Source organism: Cheilinus undulatus, linkage group 7, assembly GCF_018320785.1.
Source record: "Cheilinus undulatus linkage group 7, ASM1832078v1, whole genome shotgun sequence".
Taxonomy (NCBI): domain Eukaryota; kingdom Metazoa; phylum Chordata; class Actinopteri; order Labriformes; family Labridae; genus Cheilinus; species Cheilinus undulatus.
The window spans coordinates 45,699,299-45,725,030 of record NC_054871.1 but is presented as its reverse complement, the minus strand read 5'-3'; the positions used below and the strand labels follow the sequence as shown (position 1 = coordinate 45,725,030).

The 25,732-nt window shown below is 37.6% G+C and overlaps 1 protein-coding gene across 3 annotated transcripts; it reads left to right on the top strand.

Annotated features, from left to right (window-relative positions):
- Positions 1 to 1,696: 1,696 nt before the first annotated feature.
- LOC121512433 (transcription initiation factor TFIID subunit 4-like) lies at positions 1,697 to 25,519 on the top strand. 3 transcript variants are annotated; one of them, XM_041791705.1, is made up of 16 exons: positions 1,697 to 1,843; positions 4,965 to 5,423; positions 7,726 to 7,847; positions 7,952 to 8,059; positions 8,365 to 8,493; positions 10,590 to 10,712; positions 10,880 to 10,969; positions 11,711 to 11,860; positions 14,796 to 14,919; positions 15,548 to 15,611; positions 15,726 to 15,886; positions 17,765 to 17,895; positions 19,263 to 19,388; positions 19,481 to 19,537; positions 20,742 to 20,849; positions 25,096 to 25,519. In XM_041791705.1, exons 2-16 carry the CDS (start codon positions 4,973 to 4,975, stop codon positions 25,219 to 25,221), a joined length of 2,070 nt encoding a protein of 689 aa, XP_041647639.1. In that variant the 5' UTR covers positions 1,697 to 1,843; positions 4,965 to 4,972; the 3' UTR covers positions 25,222 to 25,519. The 3 variants fall into 3 exon arrangements, with proteins under 3 accessions (XP_041647639.1, XP_041647640.1, XP_041647641.1); XM_041791706.1 differs by lacking the exons at positions 20,742 to 20,849; positions 25,096 to 25,519 and adding an exon at positions 20,028 to 20,297; XM_041791707.1 differs by lacking the exons at positions 15,548 to 15,611; positions 15,726 to 15,886.
- The last annotated feature ends 213 nt before the right edge of the window (positions 25,520 to 25,732 follow it).

Here is a 25,732-nt window from a genome sequence, read left to right as displayed (position 1 = left end):
CGTCTTTCTTGCTATTTTAGTGCTTATTAAGCTTCTTTGATGAGACTATTTTTTTTTTTTTTTTTTAATTTTTGTTCAATCCTAAATACTTTTTGGCAATGTAATCCAAAGGGACCACTCCTTTTTCCTTAGTTGAATATAGAAAAGGTACTGGCTGTGTGACACGTGTGTGTCCAACAGGGGGCAGTAGAGCACACCTAAAGTAATAAAGAAGCAGACTCAGTAGAGATATTCTTTCTGCCTGAGCCTACAGTAACCGTTGTACAGAAAAAAACATGTTCTTTAATTGTCTCCAAATGTGTTTTGGGCCCATGTCCTCTAATTAAAGGACATTTCATCAAGGAACGTTATTGCAAAATAGTTAAATAAGCTGTATTTGTGTTTATTTAGATCACATTTTAACCAACTCTTTCTTTGCGTCCATTACTATAAGAAAAGTTGATCATTCTGATTCCTAATGTTTTTAACTGCATTTTAATCAGACCACAGACTACCCGTCACTGATCAATAATTTTCATTTTCTCTGTAAACGTTAACATTTAAATTTCTTTTAAATATTTGTTTTAGTGCAGTGATACTCAACATGTGGCTCTTTTGTGATTATTTGTGGCCCTTTAATGTCTTAATTTGAAATATTTTCCCCCAGAAAACCTTACAAAGGAAACTTTTTTGCCCTTTTCACCATTCTTTGCCTTTTTCATTTATTTAAGCTACCTTTTGCCATTAAATACCTATTTTTTTCCTACTTTTTTGCCAGTTTTTGACACTTTATTTTACAACCTTTTTTCCATGTTTTGCAGCTTTTATACCATTTTTGCCCTTTTTCGCCAATTTTTCTCTCCATTTTCACCAATTTAAGCTACACTTTTTCATTAAATACCACTTTCTTCCCAGTTTGTTCCCATTTTAGCCACTTCTTGGCAATTTTCATCCATTTTTTGCCACGCTTTTGCCACTTTTGGACCATTTTTTTGCCACCTGTGACTAATTTTTTTGGGTCACTCTTCACCCATTTTTGCTACTTTCTGACCCTTCTTTCAGATTTCCCCTCCCCATTTTCACCCCCTTTTACGCATTTTTGTTGCTTTTTGACCATTTTGCCCACTTTAACTTATTTTAACTACTTCAAGCTGTTTTTGCCACTTTTCACCACTTAGATTGTGGCTCTTGCGAAGGTATTTTTCAACAATTTGGCTCTTTGGTTGAGTAGGGTTGAGTTACACTATTCTAGTGTAATGTGTCATCTCCGTTAATTGCAGGCTAAAATAACAGATGGTAAACTACTGTCAGATTACTACAAGTTGACTTTTTGCTGTAAAAGAATGTGCTCTCTATGCATTGTTATTGAGAGGAAGTCGAGGCAGTTCTCATTTGTTTTTATTTTATTGAAAGCATATGGTTCACTCGAATTTACAATTACCATACAACTCCGCCCCGCCACCGTCTACTTTATTTCTCTCAGAAAATTCCTAGAATTTCCCCGACCCCACAATAATGGGCTTTTTGAGGTTAGGGACAAAGAAAATTCAGGCGTGATAAATTTAAAAGAGAGGAGTGAGCGGGTTTTAAATAACGGTTGCACCTTTCGGTACCTGCACTGATTTTGTTGACACGCCCATAGCAGCAGTGAAACCGCCCACTCCCATTACCGTTACCTCTGAGGATTACGGAATTTTACCATAATGATCCCAATATGGGAGCACTTCTAATGTAGGGGCGGCTAATGTTACAAAGGAAGTTCAAGGAGTAGCCTGCTGTCTGCAGTCAGACTCGTCCAGGTTACAGCTAGCTAGCATGGTCTGCCTTCGCTGCACTCATGCTGCCAAATAAACAACTTCACAAGGTAAGTGACTTTACTTTTCTCCTTAAGTTTACGCGGTGAATAAGACTTTGTTTGGATGCAAATGTAGTCATTTTGTTGGACGTAGCTAACTGTTTATCGGGCACGAAGCACCAGTTGGTTATATGTCTGAGGATGAAATAACCGCAAACTCTTTTTAAAATTTGGCAGCTAATGACACCTTGTCCACCAATGTGAATAAAACAGCGAAGATATTTAAATTTCTGGTTAATACTCCATTTCTTAAGTAATGCTCTACCGATAGTTGCTTGCTAACTTTGTTAGCCAGTTTAGCTTCTCTTGAAGGTAGTCTCTCATTAAGATGGTCCGTTAATGTAAACAGGCCTGCTATCACGCCATACCTTCATGATGCTTTTTGCTACCTTTTCAGGGCAAAACATTTTTGATAATCATAAGTTGTTAAGGACCAACGTTTCATAAACTAGGCTATAAAAATGGCAGTTTTAGCGACAAATTAAATTTAGCTCGAAATAACCTGAAACATGTAAGACTAGCAAATTAGGAGCGTGTGGTTGCTGCCATGAACTTTCTAAGTTATTATCCACCGAAATCTGCAAAAGATATGAATAATCCTGTGGGGATGACAAAAAGATATAAAAATCATTTCATTTTGTCATTATAGGGGAATTAGGTGTAGAGAATTAAAGTGCTAATGAATCAAAGTGTTATGAGAAATAATAAAATCATTATTAATTCAAAAATATAATAACAAAATTTCTTTTAAGACTGTAGTATCAGGCTGCAAAACTCAGAAAGGGAAGGGGTGTGAATACTTTATGAATTCACTAAATTTTTTTATACTCACCAGGATAATGTAGGGTATTTAGTGCTGGATGCTCAATTTCCATGGGGAGGACTCCAGATCCACCTTTTATACTTCCTCTTTCAATTCTGTATGAATTACTGTTTTTTTTTTTTGTTTGTTTTAACCAAGTTGCCCTCTTAAAATCCACCCCCATTTTGACAGAACGACAAAAACAAGGTCCTCCTTTGCAACAATTTAGTAATTATTTTTAACTAGAGTCAAAATAGCAATATACTGCATCATCGAAATCAACACATTTTGTGGCCTAAATGGACCCAAATGTCTTTGTCCTAAGTCACTTGACATTTCAGAAACAGTACATTAAATCAGAAAGTTCAGCCCTGATACTGTATACTCAGGGGTCTTATCTAACTTTTAATTTTTTAATCATTTGCCATATAAACAATGTATTGATTTTTCTTGGTTCAGCTCTTAATGAAAGGTCTTAAAAAGTCTTTAAATTTGATTTTGAAAAGTGTGTACAAACCATATCTAACAGAATATGTAAATAGATGAAGTAACTACGTCAATTTAAATCCTCTGTCTTAGGGCACTGGAAAGAAAAGAAAACTTTATTATTATTATTCTTATTATGATTATTATTATAGCTCTGAAAAAGCTTAAACCAGACTCCTTTGTTGATTAGTATATTTCTTCATCTTGCATGATTGTCCTTTTGCAGCACATGAAAACAGAACCCTCCAACAACAATTTTATCAAAAATAATGCAAAATATCCCATCCCCTCTAGTTAAACATGTATACTGAATCTGAAAATGGTCTTGAGACACAGTCCTTGATTTTAATATGAGGTATGGCTGTTAAAAAAAAAAACAGACTAGTCTGTAATACAGTTTTATTGAACATAAACATTTTTCAGTTTCTTTCTCCTTCCATATACTCTCTTCTTTATCAACACACTGCCGCATTCAGGTCTTATACTTATCGAAGCAGTGCAGTAAGTCCTCTTCAGACAGTTGTCTCAGAACCTTGCTGTTTTCTGATGCAGACTCTAAACGTGTGCCTTTGAGCACAGATTTGATCTTAGGAAAAAGAAAAAATTCACATAGTGTGAGATCGGGTGAACAGGGAGGGTGATCGAGCACTGTGATTTGTTTTGGGGCCAGAAACTGCTTTTACTGTGAGCTCAGTGTGAGCTGGAGCGTTGTTTAGATAAATAATGAAACCATTTTACCACAGGTGTGGTCTCTTTCTTCAGACTTTTTCTAGCAGTTTTTTCTAGAACCTGTTTGTGAATGTGTGATACCCTTAAGTCAAAGAAAACAATCAACATGACCTTGAATTTAGACTTGCTTTGTGGTGCTTTCTTCATCCTTGGTGATGATGGTGTTTTTTCAATGCATTGGCGGCTGTTTTGTCTCAGGATCATACTGGAAGATCCAAGTTTCTGCTCATGTTATCATTCCTAAAAAATGCGGGTTTCCTTCGATTTTTTTCCAAAATGTCAGAAGTTTTGGAGAATTTTGGCACACACTTTTGTCGTGTTTAAATGTGCATGCAAAGTTTGCAGAACTGTCTCTTTATCAATGGACACCATTTCTGCTATCATTCTTATATCATTCTTAAACTCACCCAGTGATCATTTTTAACAGTTCATTCAACTTGTTGAATGTTGCAGTTTTTTTATTAAAAATGTCAAGGTGACTTTTAAGTGAATCCTTTTCCAATGCATAAGTAAAACCACCTGCACTTCAGTCAGAAGCTATCCTCATAAGCACAGTCTCATTATTTAATAGCCATACCTTGTACATTTTTAACATGCTTTGGAATTTTACATTTATAACCGTACAAAGTTCAATTGAAATGTCAGGCCCACAGTACTATTTTTGTGTTTTTTTTAGAATGATAAGCTCTTGAGTCTTACGCTTGATTTATGAATTTGACTCAAGCAATAATAATAGGGGTTTTGGACCTAAGAGACTGAACAGCTCCTATTAAGTAGTGGTCATTATCAAGAATATAGACAAACTGGAAAAATACTGTTATTCTGAACTTAAAACACATGGTGAGTATAAAGGAAAAATGTACACAGCTATAATCCTGTTAAATAAATGGGCTGACTTTGACCTTTTATTATAAAGTGTCTCCATTTGTAAGTCTTGTATCTTTTTGTTTAAAGTTAATTTCATTGTGTTGTTCCTTTAAATGTTTATTTTTATATGGCACAGTGATGGTATAACTCTGGCTAAAGATGTTGTTATTACAAAAATATGCTTAACAAAATAGGGATTGTTTGCCAGTTGATTTATCTTTAAAGTGGCATTGTATTTCCCTGTAGAAATAATCATGGCCACGGATAAATTAACCCTTGATGCCCAGAAACAAGTGGTTTGCAGTGCAGGAGGGGATGGAGACTCAGCTGTTCAAATCAAGATGCTACAGGTCCATGCCAAGTGTGGACCCAACACTGCCATACACCACCAGCGTGCCCCTGCCAAAGTCTTACCCATTGGTCAGGGCCACCAACACATCTCCTCTACAGGGCTTCAGACTTCCTCTCCTTCTGTTGTGGTGATCGCAAAGGTGGCCACCACCAGAGCAGCAAGTGTTAGTAGCCAACCGCAGGTCACAAAACCAGCTATGATCCAGGCAGGCTCAGTTAACCAGGCCACAACCCCAGGAAGGACGGTGGTGATAGCTGTACCAAGGTCAACAACTCCACAGCCAATTTCTGTGACCCCTCAGCTGCCACAAACAAGTTCCCCACAACTCCCAGCAAATTTCCAGATACCACCAGGTGAGATGCACAACTTTCTAGCTTGAATATTAGACCTTCAGGGTGTTGTCTTATTAGTATTCATATTTTTCATGCTGAAAGAACCGGTGACTTATGCATTGGGACTCTTAATGTAATATATTCCTCTGATTGTGGGTGTAATCAGAAACAAAAGAATACTCATTTCTTTCTGTACAACTTTATAATGGGCCTCTATGGAATACAACATTTTCATTACACATGATAACATGGGACCTCAAGTAAGGCAGATGTTTCTTGGCAAGTCTGCACTGAAGAAACTTCAATGTGCCTAAAGTGCGCAAAAAAAAAGCACCCACTACCCAACACATTTAGATAACCTGGACATTTTCTGCTAAAAGCCTCTGCAAGCCAAAATCTGAACATCAGAAATCATGCTTCAGTCAGGATGGGGAAATTTGGAGCAAAGTTTCAATAGATGACAAGGACATGGAAACAACAAAACTCCCTCAAAATAAATATTTGGTTCAAAACAGAACGTACCTAGAACATACCTTAGATGTTGAAAAAATATCACTAAAAATTAGAGATAACTTGCCAAAAATGAACAAGATGTACCCTTAAAATAGACTAGGTAGACTGTTCAATTACAAAAATGCATCAAAAGATATGGAATAAAAAGGCAATTACCCTCTTTACCTATCCCCATTTTTCTTTTATGTATTCTTTTAACCTTTTCCTTCCTTTTTTTGAACTTTTCCATTTTTTTCTCTTTTTGTATGCATGTGGGTCTGTATTGTTTGTTTAGTTTTTTCTGTATTTAATTAATATATTTGTTTAAAAATGCAGTGTACTCTCAATGACAGCTGTCTGCTACAAAGATTTTTTTAACCATTGCAATAAAATATTAAAAATGTCTCAATAGATGTCACTAAAACAGATAGAAAATGGTTCAAAGTTATTCATGCTCAGCATCTTACATGGTGGTTCATACAAATCTGTCCCAGTTAGTTTTATTGGTAGATTATTTCTTTGTTATAACAATGCTTCTTGGCAATAAATCTTATACTGTTGGAAAGCCTGTTTATTTCCCTTTTAAATGGAGCAACATTTGTGAGGAACATGTGTTTGTGGGATGAGCAGCAGAGCTGAGTATGTGGGTTGCACCCATGAAAAATTTTCCAAGTCTTCTCTGCCAGTGCCAAACAGCTTTATTCTGTCATTGACTCTTGTTTGGTGGATTGGATGATTGAAATCTGAAGAAACAAGACATGGTCACACACTGTGTGATGGCATCCCATTCTTCAACCAGCATTGTCACAAGTCAATCAATGTGGTTGTGTTGGTTGGTTTGGCATGAACAGCATGCCCAAGCTGATCCTACAAGTGTTTGATTGAGTTGAGGTCAGGACTACAGAGATATTTCATCCTTTTCATTCCCAAATTCTGGATTTAGTCTCTGATAAACCCCGCTCTGTGGCCGCGTCATCTCTGAGGATAGAGTTTTGCCCCAGACTGTGGAGATATAAGATTGCCACTGGTTGCAGAGTCTCATCTTGATATCTCTCTGCATTGAGATTGCCTCTGATGATGGCAATCCTCATTTTTCCAGTGAGGGAGTCTTGCAAATCTGTAGGAGAGCCTATGGTTCCTAAATCCTAACAGCATCCCAAGCACAGTCTTCTTGGGATGCCCACTTGGCGGCCTGTCTCTAACATCTTGCTTCTGTGGAACTTGGCCTTCAGTTTGAAGATGGTACTAGGCCTTGCTCCAAATAATGCTGCCTGATTGGCACCTGGTTGTCAGCACTTGGAGAGAAGCTCAAAACAAGAGTTATGGGCGCAACCCACATACCCAGCTCTGCTGCTCATCCTTCAAATGCATGTTCCTTACAAATGTGGCCTCATTTTAAAGGGAAATGAGGCTTTCCAACAGGATAAGATGTATTGCCAGGAAGCATTGTTACAATAAAGAAACAATCTACCAAACCCAATTTTTATTTACTTTATGTGCTTAGTTGTTTTTTAATCCAGTATTCGGCCTAAAAATACAACTGTCATAATGAAAGGGTTTTTTTCTCTTGATGTTGCTGCTGCATGGAAATGAGGGGAAAAAATTCTCCCTTCAGATTCTGAAAATTGTCTGCCGTGACGAAAATTGCCTTAGGTGTGATTCAACATACAAACCAAAGACAAACAACAAAAAACATATTTAATGGCTGTGCCTACTTTCAGGTCCTAAATAAAAATGGCCTGTTGAACTGAATTCTGTATTGCTAATGTATGTGCTATGCCACTAAATGCTCTGCTGTGCTTTTGCTTTGTCCTTCATACCTGGTCTGCAGGTATGATGTTGATCCGCAGTGACAGTGGTCAGCTGATGCTGGTATCCCAGCAGGCTTTGGCTGAGGCTCAGCAGGGACCAAGAAGTATCAGTGGCCAAATGTCCAGGCTGGTGGCCCCACAGGTGTGTGTGCGCGCTTCTTTAATTAATATGTAATACTGAAGAGGCTGAATCCAGTGTTATTTTATTATGACTGAGATTGTCTTACTATTATCTTTGGAATTCAGGTACCTGCATCAGCTGGGAACAAAAGTAATGAGAAAGTTACGCTGATCAGGATGGCAGCCCCTCCAACTTTTCAACAAGCATCAGTCTGTAAGACAGCTGTGGTAAAGGTACACAAAGTAGCCTAACTTAAACGATCACTTACAGTAGTTCATGTGGTAAAACTGTTGTTAATGCACAATGAAGATCTACCAAAATACATAAAGCAACTACTAATTGTTTCATAGCATGCCAGTAACACTATGATTATTGTATTCACAGTGTCCATTTAAGTGTCCATTTAAAACATACAAGTCACAAAGTTGTACTTGGTATGACATAGTTTAGTCTTTAGAGTAAGGGTTAAGTTGTTTGACCGGCACCAGAATGAAGACGACACCAGAATGACCTGTCTGCAGTAAACTGTGTTGTTCAGGTGATCGGTGTAGCTCCCAAACCAGCTGCAGTCCAGTCAACCAGTGCTGTGTCAAAGCAAAGCAGCCGGCCTCACTTACAGGAAGTTGCTGCAGAAACCAGAAAAGAGCCATCAGCCGTCTATACTCAGGTGAGTTTCAGATCCTGCATGCTTCAGATGTGTGATGCTTGGCTGAGAAAAGACATGCAAGTCTGAAATACTAGCCCCTGCGATGTAGAGCCCCTCATATTTTGCAGGTGACATTGTCTTTATCATGTAGCCTATATAATACTGTTAACTATTTCTTCCAACAGACAACATCATGGACATGTGAAGCTACACTTTGGATTTAAAAAATAATGAGATTATTTCTCTTTTAGCTCATAAATACAGTGTATACAATCCGCTGTTTACTATAGTAATAAGCCATGACTTATTCTCAAAATTTCAATTTCTTTCTCAGAATGATAATTCAACTTCATTCTAGAAATGTTGACTGAGCATGAACATGTGTTTGATTACCTTTTTATTATTAATATATAATTTTTGCTTGTACTTTCAAAAACAGCTACAATTTAAACAAGAGAACATGGCAAAACAAATCTGCAGACATACAATAGAACAAAAAAATAAAAAGACAAATAAAATACTTTACATCAAGACAAATAGAATCCAAACTGAGTTAATGTATGTCCCCTATCATGTTTTTATTTTTAACAGTCAACATAAAGCTAGTTAATGAAAGTGAGTTTTAAGAAAAGACTTAAATAGGACTGGGGTGCAGATGTTCTAGTTCGTAGTTAGGTCATTCCAAATATAAGTGGCAAGGTTATTATAGTTAACTAAAACTAACTAAATAACTGAAACTAAAATTAAAAGTAATTTTAGTTAACTGAAATGAAATAAAAACTAAGCCCCACCAAAAAAAACAAAACTTCCTAAAACTGTATAGTCGTCTTACAAAACTAACTAAAATAAACCAAAAATACAGACAAAATACCCTTAGTTTTAGTCTTTGACACAACTAAACTGACTGTCACCTACAGCCAAGTCTGGGGCGTGTAAAATTGTCTGATTTGAGGGTTAAGACTTCACACGGTGATAGTTTTATGTCTGGAGTTGTACTCAAACATAGTCTTTGAATAAATAAAATAATAGTTAAGAGTAGCCTGTTTGAAAATGTTTTCAAAAATGTATGAAGTTCATTCAGCCCTGTCATGCATGTGAAAAAACACTTACACTAAAACTAATTAAAAACTAAACTAAAATGAAGCAAACCCGCAGTAAAAATGAATTAAAACTAAACTGAAATTGAACACAGAAAGGGAAAACAAACTAAAAATAAAAACCAATGAAAAATCCCAAACTATTATAACTTTGGTACAGGGGCAGCCCGGGCTCAAGTCTGACCTGTGGCTCCTTTCCCACTTCTCCTCCACACTCTCCTTTTCCTGTTCCTGTTCCTGTTCCAGTTCCTGTTCCTGTTCCTGACCAAATCCACTGTCCTCCTCTCTAAAGAGGGGTTGCCTGCCTGATACCTCCAAGCAGGGAGTTCCAAAGCTAGAGGCTCAGAACATCAAAGCTTGATCCCCTTGTGTTGCCAGTGAAGGAACAGAGCAGTGTCACAGAATTTACAGAGGGAATTCATAAGTGAATTAGGGCTGTCACGATATCAGATTTTCACTTCACGATTATCATGGGCAAAAAATGTCACGATAACAATACTGTCATAAAGTTTTAAATAATAATGGGACAATCAGTCAAATTTATCTCTAACTTTATGTTGTGTTCTCCCTTTTGGCAGAAGAATTACACTCAAAATACCTGTCTAAGGAGGTACTAAGACAATATGAAAACAGTAACTGTACAACTGCATATAAAAAATGCAGTTGCACTCAGTAGCTAGTTAAAAGGTAACCAGATGAACTGATAAACAGAAAATCCACAAGGTGCAACATCTGCTATAACTACAACATTGACTGAAACAAAATCATTTGTGGATAGCAGGGGACACAACAGTTGTGTGCAACTGAAGAATAACAACTGATAACTTGAACAATCCCTGGCATATTTTTCTTTTTCTGTTTTCATTCTGTTTCCAAACAGTGTTCAAGTGGCACTGGATAATTTACACGATATTATCATATGCACATTTTTAACACGATAAAAATTGAAATTTTATTTTTTAATATCACGAATATCGTCAGTATTGGTATATCGCAACAGCCCTTGATTTTTACCCACAGGAGACCTTGGAAAGTGTAAAGAAGTGCAAGAACTTCTTGACAACATTGATCAAGCTGGCCTCCAGTGACTCCAGATCTGCCAACATGGCTAACAATGTCAGAGGACTGGTCCAGAGTCTGTTGGTATGTTTCACATCTTTGTTGTCACAAGAAAGTATCAGCCATTTGACTTTGCATAGGAATAGTTTGATTTTTCAAATAACACACCTTTTCTCACTTTGGAACATACTGTTCAAAAATGTATTGTATTAAACTTTTTGATTTTTATTTGCAAATCTTTTACCCTGCAGGAGGGGAAGCTAGAAGCAGAGGAGTTTACAGAACAGCTCTATCAAGAGTTAAAGACTACTCCTCAACCCTGCCTGGTGCCTTTCCTTAAGGTGATTAGATTTTAAACAATCTAAAAATGTAACCTCATTTCATGCCATAAGATCTTGGGGAAAATGCTGTAACTGACACTCCAGACTCTCTCTAAACTAGAGAGACCATCCTAGAGATCCATATTTGGCTATATCTGAATTTTTTTAATGGAAAAAGCACTGGCATGAAACTTAACTGTTTAGTCTGTATAATCCTGCTCCAAAAGATATTTAATTGTGCAAGTGACTGAAAAAGCATTACTTGTTTAGGTGATGTCAGCTTACTCAAAGGATATCTTCCAAGAACAGTTTGATTGGAAACATAATGAGAACTGGATTTAGTCTGTTTTTTGTGCTTTCTAAAACAGTATGTGTTCTGCCAAAGACTTTTAAATAGCATCACATCAAAACACTAATATTTTGATTAACATAAATACTCAAAAATTTGAAAGCAAAGGGTTTCAAAGTTTTTTGGTGTGTGCATTCATAGTTTATTTTTGTTGGCAGATTACCAAATTGGCTATGTTTTGTTGTTTTCTATTTCATTTACAAACTATTTATGTTATGGGTGTAATTTTTCATACTTGGATTAGTTAACAAAATTCTTTTACAGGTGCTGTTACAGCATGGTATGGAATATACAAATTACTTTTTACACAGAAAATCTCATAGAATGCCATATGGATCAAGCATTCTGGGGTTAAAATGGACAAAGGCCTGTGACTAACATTTTTACGCTTGTTTACTTCTCAATCATTCTAGAAAAGTCTTCCTGCAGTGCGTCGCCTCACTGCTGACCCCCAGTTATTTATACAACAGGCTTCTACTTCCACACGCAACTCCAATAGCCCTTCTTCCAGACTACAGCAGTCAAGTTCTGACACTGAAAAGAAAGTTAACAACAGCCAGCAGGTAAAGACATGTCGATGACTGCCTTTTATTACTTATAATGCCTATAAAATTTATTCACCCACCTTCATTGTTTTACCCTTTTATTAATGTTATAAATCAAACTTCGTCCATTTTATTTGGCCTTTTTGACAAAAAAAATACAAAAAAACTCTAATGTCAAGTTGAAAACAGATTTCAACAAAGTAATGCCACCTGTGTCTGGAAGGTCTAGTCACTGGGTAATCAGTATTCCTAGCTACCATTTCACCATGAAGACAAAAGATCACTCCAAGTAACTCAGAGAAAAGGTCACTGAAAAGTATGTCAGGACATGGTTACAAAAAAATCCAAGGTACTAAACATCCCCTGTTCAGTTAAATCCATCATAAAGAAATGGAAGGAATCTGGCACATGTGTAAATCTGCCTAGATCAGGCCATCCTCACAAACTGAGTGAGTGTGCAAGAAGGAGACTGGTGAGAGAGGCCACCAAGACACCTATGACTACTCCGGAGGAGTTACAAGCTTCAGCAGCTGAGATGGGAGCGACTCTGCAGACAACAACTTTTAGCTGGGTTCTTCACTGGTCAAAGTTTTATGGGAGAGTGACAAAGAGAAAGCCGCCGTTGAAGAAACTCTGATTAAAGTTCAACTAGGCTTCACCAAAATGCATGTGGGAGACTCCATGGACAAGTGGGAGAAAGTTCTTTGGTCTGATGAAACCAAAATTGAGCTTTTTGGTCATCAGACAAGACGCTTGATTTGGTGGACACCAAACACACCATCCCCACTAAGAAGCATGGTGGTGGCAGCATCATGCTGTAAGGATGCTTCTCAGCAGCCAGCCCTGTATGGCTTGTAAAGGTAGAGGGTAAAGTTGAATACAGCAGTATAGCAAAATCTTGGAGGACAATATTATTCAGTCTGCTAGAGAACGACGGCTTGGGAGAAGATTTATTTTCCAGCAAGTCAATGACCTGAAGCATACAGCGAAAGCTACACAGAAATGGTTTAAAGACTACAAGGTGAATGTTCTGAAGTGGCCGAGTCAAAGCCCAGACTTTATTCCAATAGAGAAGTTGTGGCTGGACTTGAAAAGAGCTGTTTACGTCTGATCCCTGTGCAACCTGACAGAGCTTGAGCAGTTTTGCAAAGAAGAGTGAAGTAAAATTGCAGAGTTTAGATGTGCAAGCCCGATTGGGGCCTATCCACAGACTTAGTGCTGTGATCGCAGCAAAAGATAACTATTTATAGATGTTTTTACATTATTTTTTTGGTCAAAATAATCCAAATTATATCAACCATAATTGATTTTTCAAATCAATCATGGGTGAAACATCCAAGGGAGTGAATACTTTTTATAGTCTATGTATGTCTTTGTGCATGTGAGTAAGATGAAGAGACCAGAATGTACTAAGGGAAACTAGCAAATTGCTGCTAGACACTTTAATGAAGATTAGTCTTGTAAATGCTTAATGTGATCCAATACTAAGTAAGACATTTTAGGTTGGTGTTTAATTTACCTCATTGCTTTATTCACACATTTTAGGGTTATTTGTTAAAAGGGTCTTTTCACCATAATGCGACCAAAAGTAATTACCAAAAGTAATGCGACTTACATTAAATAATTAAGACTTTGGAGGTGTCCATTAAACTTGAATTGCACCCCAAATCTGGGCTTCTCTTGTAATCAGTTCAGGGCTGTTGGTAGCGTTGTGGGGGTTCTATGCATGATGCTGTTTGGGGGCCCCTAGTTTGCTAAACTAGGATGGAGGGATTCCTAATCCATTAGATGATCTACGAAAATGTCCCAGTCTATTCTGCTTCACAAGAAAAACAGGCTAACGTCATGATAACTTCTCATATTAAATTATTTATGATCTTAAACATTATTCTTTGTCTGTGGGCAGAGCTAACAGCAATATATGAAATAGTTTACATTACACTTACTTATATTTGAATAGAACAAAGTACTACATCAAAAACTGAACTCAGCTGTAGAAGTGGAGGCAGGATGGTTCAAATTAGAAAACTACTGTCACAAATATATTCTAGTATATATAGCAATAAGGGAGACGACAGCTAATTCAGTTAAGTTAGCAGTAATCCACTGCTACAATAGTCCAAAATATCAACAATAGGCCTAATATTTATTAGCCCTAAAGCAGTTGCACACTTCTAATTAGAAGCCTATAAAAATACACACTAAATAAATTAATCATAAGTAATCCTAATGTAATGTTAAGTGGAAAAGATTTGAGAAACAACTTCCACTGGACGATGACACATCAGACATCTGCACAACTGCAACAACAACACCACAGCTTATCATTGTGGCTTATTTTATTATTATACTCTACATTTGTTTTAAAGCAAGGGATAAAGACTTTTGATTTTGATAGGTTGAACATTCAGCTTTGGGGCCCCCTAGTGGCTTGTGGTGCTCTGTGCATTTGAATAATCTGCATATATGTAGCAAGAAACGGCTCTGAATCAATTCACTGTTTTATTATTTGATACTTTTCATTTTATGATTATGTATTCTTTTATCCACGCCTTTTTCTCTTTATAACTGCACACTGTTGTTTTCCTTCTCTACCTGAATATCTTAAAACCTGATTATCCTCTTATGTCCAGGCGGGTCTGCACACCAGACCACACCAGTAGAGCAGCTGCCCCACAATACCTCTTAAAAGCCTTTGTTAGTCTCATGTTGTACTGCATGTAGGACCTAAAGACTACTGACATAATGATAGTAGGATCTAAAGACTACTGTCATTATGTCAGTTATTTTACTCAACAGTTCCAAAATGCTATCAGAAGGATATCAGTACTCTCAGAAGGATGTGATGAATACAGATGAATAGAAATGTTGAGATGTGTATCTTCTGAATTAGGAGGAAAGCCTTATTTTGGTCCAATGTTTAATGATTGCCCTCAAAATGTTGGTTATCCAGCAACTTCAAGGAGTGTCAGCAAGACCGGGGTTAAACACACTGGTCCAGTCCAGAAATCACTTATCCAAAAACAGCAGGCCAGCCTCCAGATACATGATGGTCCACATGGAAAGGCACAATAAAGGTAAGTATTATTATTATTCATATAAAAGCTGGAAATCAATGGTAATGTTACATGTGACTCTTTATTACATTTAATGGTTTTTAAGACTAGATATTTTGATTTCAGAACCAATTCTTGGTTAGATACGAATGAAAAGAGAGGTGTGTTTTTTCTTTATTTTGTTCATGCCCGTTGTGAAATCATTCAAAGGTGCAGCTGGTCCAGTGAAGTGCAATGTGTAAAATGTATGGCTAGTTAACTTATTGGTCATTCAAAGGTAACCTAGGTTAATGTGGGAATGCAAACACAAGATATTAGATGCCATAAGTTTAAACCTACTGCTGCATGTTCAAGGATATTAAAAAGAAGAGTAATGTACTAACCAACTTCACTTGCATTTAATAGACAAAAACTGTATGGCTAAAAGTTTTCAGGTTGGTAACAAAGGCCTTTTGATAAGTTGGCATCAGATAACTTATTCAGCTTCAAAAAAATCACCAAGAGATCACCGAGAAGGAATTATCCTTTACCCATTGTGCATTGTAGGGTACATTAATCAGACCAGAATTTACCATCTTGCTCAGACGAAAGAAAATGCTAAAAGAAATGCTTCTCTCTGATCAACTTTTCATGTTTCTCACTTTTATAGAAACCTTTTCGATGAAGCAGCCACCTCATCATACCAAATTTACATCCAGTGCAGGATCTTACAAGTACATAATGCCAATGGCTTTTGGATTCAAAATAAAGTCTAGAACTGCCCAGTAAAATTTACCTTAAAGCTGTTGAGATGCACAATAAGCATTGTGTGGGCTGGTTGTTTCCAGAGAAGATGACGACATCAATGATGTAGCATCCATGGCTGGAGTAAACCTGACCGAGGAGAATGCAAAGATCTTGACCACTGTCGTTGGCTCTGTTGTGAAGTCATGCCAAGATCAGCCCTTCCTCTCATCTCACCCTGTTCTCTGTCGAATCCTTCATACAGGTACAAGATTACCTCTAAGGAGGAGTTAAAGTCTGTGTAAAGTGAAATCCAAAATTTGTGTCTAAACACACTAGATATGTTGGAATAAGGTTAGAAATCGTCCCACCTCTTTCCTGGCTTGGCTTAACCAGGGCAGGGCTAATATAGGCACTGAACCACATCACGACCCTGCCACCCTGATGCTACAATGATATAAAATCACCTAGTGGTTCATCTCTGTACAGTCTTCAGCCGATGTCACTGCCTTTATCGAAAGTTCACAGCCAGCCACAGGCTGTTTTTATTCTTTGTGAGATAAATTTCCCAACTCTATCAGCCACAGAGCTGGGCGATTATGGAAAAAATCAAAATCATGATTAATTGAACTTTTTACCTTGATTAAGTTTAATGAACGATAACCCTAACCTCCGACTCTGTTTGTTCTGTAAATATTTTTGTAATTTAAAAACAAATAAGTGAAAGGAACATGCACATATACACAATTTATGGTCGTTTTATTGAAACAATTGAAATCAAAACACACATCAGCTGAGAAGAAAATGCTTTTTTGTAAAAAGTCAAATTTTCCCAGAAAAGCAGAAAATAAACAACTTGAATTTCTTGCTAGCAACATAAATTATTTTTATACTGTTGTAGGAAAAGTAGAAAATAACATGGCATTGCACAGTTGGCTTTGTGTTTGATTTTTATTGGACCGGGATGGCATGGTGTCACATGACTAGTACTTCTTCTTCTATTTGGTTTCCAGCAGGCTACGTGCCATGTGACACCTGGCTTCCTATCACGTGACTACACAGCCAGTAGTTTGTTTTTAAGGGTTGGTACCTTAGTAGAGAGAGCAATACAGGGGAGAAAAATTAAATTATTGACATGGCAGGTTTATGTCGATTAGAGGCTCTAAATGTTGGTTTCAATCATTTTTCAATTAATTGCCCAGCTCTAATCATAACAGAGGAATTTGTGCCAGAAAACAGTAAATGTAATCCACAACTTCTGTCTCTCTACTCTGGGACAGAGTCAGGTAGCTGTGCTCTGACCAGAGCTGACCCTAAGGTCAGGGGGCAGGCCAATCACTGGAATGCTTGTCTATTTTTCTCTTGAACCAGAAGCAGCAGGAAAATCCTCCTACCTGTTGACTGTGTGTTTTAATACATATTTCACTTTTCCTAGATGATTTAAAGAAGCAGGCCGTAACTGTCTCTAGTTCAATCCCTTGTATCTGTTAGCATCGCAATGATAAAGTTTAGAAAAGTATCCGATGATAGACACATTCTGTTCCTTTAGTTCTATGATAAAACCCAGTGCTAATCATCGTTGAAGACTTTTATATTGAAGAGCAACATAGAAATATGGAGTGTTTTCAGCAGGAAGGCTTAAAAAGGAGAGTTGTAACAGCAGCATAGCAGACGGATGAGTCCTCCCGTCTGATTTTCGCATTTTTTCACATTTGAGAGCATCGTTTTCCTTAAGAATGGATGTGGCTTCAGCTCATTCAACCGACACGTCCCCATCGTCCTAGAGCACAACTACCGTCTCATTTTTCATGATTTTTGAAGATTGATTTTATAAAAATTAGAAATGTTTTCATGACAAAAAATTTGGCCTGGTGGTTCATAACACAGTGGCTTTACATACAACAAACCTAAATACAGATTTTTTACCACTTTACAGTGACTTTAATTTTTTTTAATTGAATCTGGTTATTTTTCCTTTTTTATTATTTTTTGTTTCACTGTATAAAAATAATGAAAAAATTCTAGCTGATGTAATTTTCTTTCTTTATTTATTGAATATACCACAGGCAAGCAAAGCTGTGGTGTCTTTGTATTTGAATCTTTATTTGCTGCTAAAGCAAGAGCTTTGTGTGTGTTGTGTTAGGACAGGCACTGGGAATAACTGATGTCGAACCAGACGTGGTAGCTTTGGTTTCTCATGCTACACAGGAATATCTCCGTGCGCTGCTTGAGAAACTCACTCTGATGGCAGAACACCGCAAGCCAGCCCTGAAGGTACAGCAGTCTAACCCTTACCCAGACTTCAGTATCACATCTGTATTGTCTTAAGGTACCATAACTTCTATATTTGCAATCAGGACAAAAATACTTGCAGGAAGGTTGACTGTATTTGACTGTTTTTTAAATTTCTTCATTTGATTGTAAGCAATTCATTTGAATTGCAAGGATAAAGATCATTGTTATTGTCCCAGGGAAATTTGTAATGCACAAAAGTGCAACTGGGCTCTTTTATTCAAGTATTTTATTTACCAGCTTCAGCATGTAAGAGCTGACAGTGTAACAAAAAACGTTATTAAAACTCCTGGCAAAACAACTCCATGTGAAAGCCAAGTGGGCTTTTGTTGGACACGGTTTTGGACACTTAAAAAACTAGACAACAGACCATCAACTTTAACGCTTTGCTTTCTAGGCACTTAAATAATTGGCAAATCATTTTAGTGCTGCTGGGGAAAACCCAATATCAGCCAACTTCTGCAATAGGATGGAGTGGTCAACGGTATCGAAAGCCTTTGATAAATCTAGAAGAAGTCCAACAAGGTGTTCTTTAGAGTCAGTGGCATTTACGGTATCATTCATGACCTTGGTTGCAGCAGTGACTAGACTGTTTCTGTCTGAAGCCAGACTGCAGCTTGTTTAAAATGTTGTTTAGTAACAAAAGTAAATCCCTTTAGCTATTTAAAGATCAGCCCTTCATTAGAATAACGGAAGAAATGTGGTTAAAAGCATGAGAAACACAGTCATCCTCAACAAACTCTTGGACATGGAGAGACTTATATTGGAAGAACTTGGTAAGTTATTTCCTCACTCCTGAACAGAAATCCAAGCAAACAGGCAACCAGCTTCCCTGCAGGAGGGATTTTGGAAAGACTGAAGTTGACTGTGCTCATGTGTTTTTGACTTGTCCCCTTATTCAGCCTTTCTGGAAGGAGGTGCAAGCGATCATTTAAAAAATGTTGTTTACTAACAGACCAACATTTACATCACTCTATCTTGGAAATTTCCCTGATGGGCTGAATAGGAATGATACTTACCTCCTAAAAATCTCAGAAAAATTGCCCAACGGCTGGCCTCTTTGTTAGCATTGTAAAACAAGATCTTGGAGAGAAACGGTGGTAAAAATGGAATAGTGTCATCATTTTTAAGAGGCCCTAAAACAAGAAAAGGTACCATCATTGCCTGAAGACCTTGTCACCCTGACCAATCACATATAAGGATCACTTCACACATAAGTACGGAGTGGTGTGTTGTAATACATTATGTCTGTGGGTTATAATGTGTAATCAAAGTCTACAGGGACCATCACAGCACCGCATGCTCTCATTCCCTCAGCCTTATTAACTTGTGTGTTTGTCTGACAACAGGAAGATTCATGGCATGCCAAAGTGAGTGATGTACGCTCCCAGATTCGCTTCTTGGAGGAAGTGGAGAGTTTGAAGAAGAAGAGGAAAGATGAAGAGGAGAGGGAGAGACTGCTGCGTTTGGCCAAAGTAAGCTAGGATGGGCCATTGCTGTTAGTGGTGTGTACATTTAAAGGTGTATCTCCTTTACATACTACAAGGCTTTCTATTTGTGATCACAGAATCGCTCTCACTCGGAGGATCCACTGCAGCAGCAACTAAAGCAAAGAGCCAAAGAGGTGTGTATGTGTTTCATTCTTGAGAAAAACATCACCTTTAAGCATGTGGTCATAGCGGGCTGGAAATGATCAAATTTTCATTTTTCATTTCCTGCTAGTCAGGTAAGGTAATTTAACGATAACCCTTTACTGTATAAATGATAAAAAAAGAATCTTTGATAATAGACAAATGGAAAATATTGTACTTTTGTTTATTCTTCATTGTTTGAAAATATTTGACAAGAACAACACAGAGTAAACTTAAGTCTGCTTGAATTTAATCTAATTGCAGCACAAATTAAATCCTCCAAAGTGACCGTACAGATGGATTAAAAGTCTTAAAAATGTAAAAATCTCAAGACTCCATGGTCAGACTGCCTCAGTTTTAGCCAATAGGACTTAATAAAATGTGTATATGTCAGAATATATCTGAAGTTATTATGGGCATGGTGCACAAGAAGGTAGCTACAGCCATTACCCATTTAAAACCACTAACTCTGATGTTTTCTAGGTATCAGCTATAGACAAGGAGCTTACGAAGCCTCCCACCCAATGACAGCTGGCTCCAGCCCCCTGCAACTCCCAGTGGGATATGTGGCGTAGAAAATGGATGTCTTCATCCAATCTTTGTTTTCGAGCCAACCTTATACCACCAGTTGTTGCATAAATATTCTCCGTAATTTAGGGAATTCTGTGTTGGATGTTCTAAATTTTCTGGGGGAAGACCCCAGACCCCAAACTCCCTGTGATTAGATTAATTCTGTACTGTTTTTCAACACTGGTCCAGTTCTCTCGCATATGGGCTACGGTTGCCTACCTTGCAGTCCACCCTTTTTTTAACAGATCTTTCCTGACCAATAAAAAAAACAAACAAAAAAAAACGTAATTCTGCTTTTTAATATTAACTGTTTTAAATCCGCTTGGCACATCTGATATGATAAATATCACTGTAAGGAATATTATTATTATTATTATTATAGAATACAGGTATTTAAAGTGCCAAAAATCATCAAATTTGGGCATTTTTGGCCATAATTTTTTTGTCTGATACATGTGACATTTCCTAAATAGTACAGTAAATGATTCAATTCAACCCTGATCCGAAGTACCAAAAAATCTCTTTCCTCTTTTCCTCTTTTAACCCCTTTTCACTACTTTATCTGCCAATTTCGGCCACATCTAACCCATGTAAGCCACTTCTGTGCTATTTTCTTGTTTCCTTCAGTTACAAAGAATAGAAGAAGCTCAGCTGCAACAAAGAGAGGCAAATCTCACAGCTTTAGCAGCTATTGGGCCACGCAAGAAGAGACCTCTGGAGCAAACTGAAAGCCAGGTTTGTGAGGCACCTCAGTTTTTTTTTTTTTTTTTTTTTTTTTAAATAAATTCAGCATCCGTTTGCATCAGTGGCTGTGTAAAACTTCACACTCCCCACATATACTGATCATAAAAAGCTGAGCAGTAGGGCTGGATTGATATCACTTTTTCCTTCCAGGTACAAGTACTGACATTTGGATTGTCATTGTTTGTGTGAACATAAAATTAATCCTCAATAATACCATTACGGTTCTTAAATTTATGTTAAAGGTTTGTTGTATTTTTATCAGATATTTCTCACTCCTCCTCTTGACCACTTAGCATTAGCTTTATTTATGCTACAGTATCGGGTGACCCCACATAGTCAAATATTCAACATATGGTCTGATAGAGCCTCAGTCAACTACTAATCTCATAGTTGAACGCCTGCTGATGATCAAGGAACTTTCTATTCAGCTATATGGGGGTGTTAGATGTCTAATTATTCATCAAATTTTCTGATTACTCAAAATAATAATGATAACCAACTTAAAAAGAAGAGGCTTTGTCTAGATGTGTTATTGTTTCGATAAACACTGACCACACTGAAGCACAGGAATATTGACTTGAGGTGAAATTGTTTTCAGATCATAGTTGTTGGGTTCCCAGATGGCCTCAGAGGGGTCTTTCTGACACCAAAGAATAAAAATTTGCACATAAACACAATATTTTAAGCACCATCTTTAAATTAGAATATCTAAAAGCAGCATGTTTAAGAGATTAATGTTTAGGCTGTTGAACCTTAACTCCACTAATGCAGGCACACAGCAACCCTACAGCTTACCACAGCACATTTGAGACTGTTAGTTTAGTTCATTGAGTATTTAATTCTCTGTGTGTTTAGTCCCAGCCCTGCAGGCTGTAGGTTTAGAGATGAGGACGCTGTTAACTGCACGCACTTTCCATTGCTTTGAACTTCATTACCCAGCAGAGCTGACTGCTGCCTACCCTCTTTTTCTTTTATCTCACAGCCACAGGGCATCCTTTACCTCTTCACAGTTTTACCTCGGCTGACACGGCACACACTGGTGACAGAGACTATGGAGGAGTAATGGCACAAGTGTTGTTAAGTGGAAGCTAAAAACAATCGTGCACTTATTAAAACAGATAGATATAGAGTTGATGTTTTTCTTGCTCAGTTCCTTGCTGCATAAACAGCAGAACACACTGCTATAAAAGCATGAGCCATATCTTCATAAGCTATGGACCAGTAGACGTTACAGTTTTGTCATAGCAGTTGCACATGCATTATAGGGAGTGGACAGGAACAGGGAAAAGTAAGCCAGATACCTGGTATAAGGGACAGATTTCTTTTTGTGCCATAGGATGCCAGAATAGGAACATGAAAAAACATTGCTATAAAACACATTTGTTGAAGATGCTCTTTGAGGAGAAACACAGACATCTATGGTTGCGCTAGTCCAGCCATTGAAGTGCAGTTACTATCACTATGTAGGATTCTGACTTGTGACAGCTGGCATCTGTTATAGCTGTGTTTATGTTCTACTGCTAGCTAGGTAGTATGTTGGTTCTTTGTATCAAAAATCCTCTGACAGATTTACAGGGGCATCTCAAATATGAGAATATCCTGAAAAAGTTGCTTTGATTTAACTAAAAACGGGTTAAACTTCCATATATTCTACATCCATCTCATACAAAGTGATATATTTCAAGTCTTTTTTTGTTTAAATCTTGATGATTATGCCTTACAGCTCATGAAAATCACAATTCCACTATCTGAAAATATTAGAATATTGTTGAAAAGTCCAGTTTCTTCTCAGTAATTTTGTGATGCGTCTGTGTGTGCTGCCTCTTGATAAACAGACTCCAGCATCGGTCCACTCTTTGTGATGTTTCCCAAAATTCTTGAATGGGTTCTGCTCGATAATCCTTTCGAGGCTGTGGTTCTCTCTGTTGCTTGAGTATCTTTTTTCTCCCACACTTTTTCCCTCCATTAATTTGCCTTCATATAGCACTGAGCACAGCCAGCTTTTCAACCCTCTGTGTCTTACCCTCCTTGTGCAGGGTGCCAATAATCATCTGGACATCTGTGAGGTCAGCAGTCTTTCCCATGATTGTGTAGCCTACTGATCCAGACTAAGGCCTCGTACACACGTAGCTGAGTATTTTCTAAAACGAATATCCCCCTTCATTCATTTTTAAAAATACTTTCATCCACACCTGATCGTTTACAAAAAAAGAAACTTGTCCACACGTAACCGGCAAATCCGCCGTTAAATGCTGCTCTAAGCATGCCAGACCCATCGATGGCAGTGTTTTTCAGATGTGAAACCCGTGCCAGCCAATCAGAATGAACACCCGTCATTCTGTCTCTTCCGCCAGAGATTCAAACACGGCGCAAGCTGTGACGTTTGAGAACCAAAAACTTAGTTTCCCGGCGTACACATGTAACCACGAGAACGGAGTTTTCAGAAAAGATCGTTTTTAGTGAGGTAAAACTGCGGTTTCATGTGGATGACAGGCCTAAACGTTTAAAAATCCCAGATACCCGGCTACGTGTGTACAAGACCTGAGAGACCATTCAAAGGCTCAGGAAACCTTTGCAGGTGTTTGGAGTTAATTAGCTGATTAGAGTGTGACACCATGAGTCCAATATTGAACTTTAATTATTGAGATACTGAATTTCAGGCCCACCCACAGACTTGGCTGGACCCCTAAAAAACCCAGAGAATGGGCCCTCCCCAGTTGTGATTTATTAATGATATCCATGTTTGTGTGTTCAATCAGTAGTTGGTGCTAGCTATCCTGGCTAACAGATACCTCATTTTGGAGCTGAAAAGTGTGTCAAGCTATAATTCGCTGTAAAACAAAGCTATAAAACGTTGAAGTTTATTTGTTTTGTACCACTTTAAGCTACTTATTCACCCCGTTTTTGCCACTTTTCATAAATTTTGCACACTACCTATCCAATATGCCCCTTTTCAACCATTTTGCCACTTTTTAGCACCTTTTCACCTCTTTGTTTGCTGTTTTTGCCACTTTAGACCCATTCTTGCCTCTGTTCCATTATTTCCAATTTAAACCCAGTTTTTGCCTCTTCTATTCCGTTTGTCCCACTTTAGTCCCATTTCAACAATTTTAACACATTTTAGCTAGTTTGCCCCCTATTGAACCCTTTCCACCATTTTCCTTCCTACATTGCCTCTGTTAAGCCATTTTTTGCAACTTCCTGCCTTCTGTTGCCTCTGTTAACCCATTTCTGCCACTGTTAAACCCTTTCTCCCATTTTTAGCCAATTTTTTACGATTTTAACCACATTTCACTCTTTGTTTTGCTCATTTTGCCACTCTTAACACATTTTCACCCTTTTTTTCTGCCAGTTAATACAATTTTAAGCAATTTTTGTGACTTTCCGGCACTTTTTTTTTTTTTTTTTTTTGCTTCCGGTAATCAAAATTTTTGCCACTTTTAACCCATTTGTCCCCTTTCAATCCTATTTCATTCAGTTTGCCACATTTAAGCTATTCTGTCCCTTTTTGAACCCTTTCCACCACTTTTCCTTCCCATTTTGCCTCTGTTAAGCCATTTTTGCCACTATTAATCCCTTTTCTTGACTTGTTATGCCAATTTTGACCACATGTCACTCTTTCTTTTGCTCTCTTTGGCCACTTTAAACCCATTTTCACCTTTTTTCTGCCTGTTATTACAATTTTTAAGCCATTTTTTGTGACTAATCTGATTTTTGCCTAACACCTTTTTGATCTATTTAAGAAAAGGGATTTATATTCTGAAGAAGGCTAAATACTATGGCAAAAATAAATTATTTGCTGCTTTGACTAGAGGGGTTGTTATTTTGTTATAAAAACAAATATGGTTATCACAGCTAAACTTTAAGTATGCTGACCCTTCTGGGCCCCCTGTTGGGCTGGGCTCTGGAAAGCTTTCCCCTTTATTTCCCTTTATGAGCAGCCTTGCTGAATTCTGGGTTTTTATGTGCTGTAAGCCATGATCATTACAACTTAGTTTTACTTTTTGAATTGAACTACTGCAATGAATCATTTTTCCAAGACATTCTAACTTACTGAGATGCACCTGTAGACCCCATCTGGCCTGGGAGCGCCTTGTAATCCTTCAGGAGTGCTGTGAGTCTTCCCCACAGACTCAGAGCATAGTCTTAGTTTATAAGAAAATAACTGATAACAGTCTCATGGTAAAAGTCTTCCATCTGTCTCTCATTGTAAGTGTTTTGTGTATTTGTGTGACAGATGACTCTGCTGCCCAGACAGAATATTCACAGAGTGACACGTGTCATGCTGAGGGATCTGTTGGTTTGTATGGAGCAGGACCAGTTCCTACGCCACTCTCTCACGCTGTATAAAGCCATGCTGTGACTACTGTAGCCTCCTCGTCTCACTGTTTAAGACTGGATGGATCTAGTCAATTCCACCAATAATCTTTTGTTTATTATGATATTTATTTTGTGTTGTTTTAAGATGGTGCTGTGCCAGTGTTGTGTGTTCAGCTGATCTTCAAAAGCACTTTTTGTTTTGATTATAAGTATAGTACAGCTGTTATCTAGATTTGATGTTGATACAACACGGGTTGTAAAAATAAGATAGTTGAGTTTCTTTAGATTTATATTGTTTCCTTCCTTGATGTTTAATAATTAAAAAAGGAAATTATATCAGATCCTGGCATGCACTGTGTCTTTGGTTGGGAGTTGGATAGTTTGTCAGTGGGTCCTCCACTGTGGGCCAGAATGGAAGCCCCACTTATGAGTTTAATTGCCTTTAATTATGAATAACTAGAGCCTTGCACGGGACTCTTTTCATAGTCAGAATAACTCAATAGTTAACCAGGACTGTTAGAAAGGAATGGCAATATTAATGTCTTCACTTAAGC

Bases quoted from the DNA above. Each gene is read 5' to 3' on its own strand.
- LOC121512433 (XM_041791705.1), top strand. From the start codon at position 4,973: ATGGCCACGGATAAATTAACCCTTGATGCCCAGAAACAAGTGGTTTGC. The intron at 5,424-7,725 runs GTGAGATGCACA...CCTGGTCTGCAG, and splicing joins AAATTTCCAGATACCACCAG to GTATGATGTTGATCCGCAGT. The intron at 15,612-15,725 runs GTACATAATGCC...GGTTGTTTCCAG, and splicing joins TCCAGTGCAGGATCTTACAA to AGAAGATGACGACATCAATG.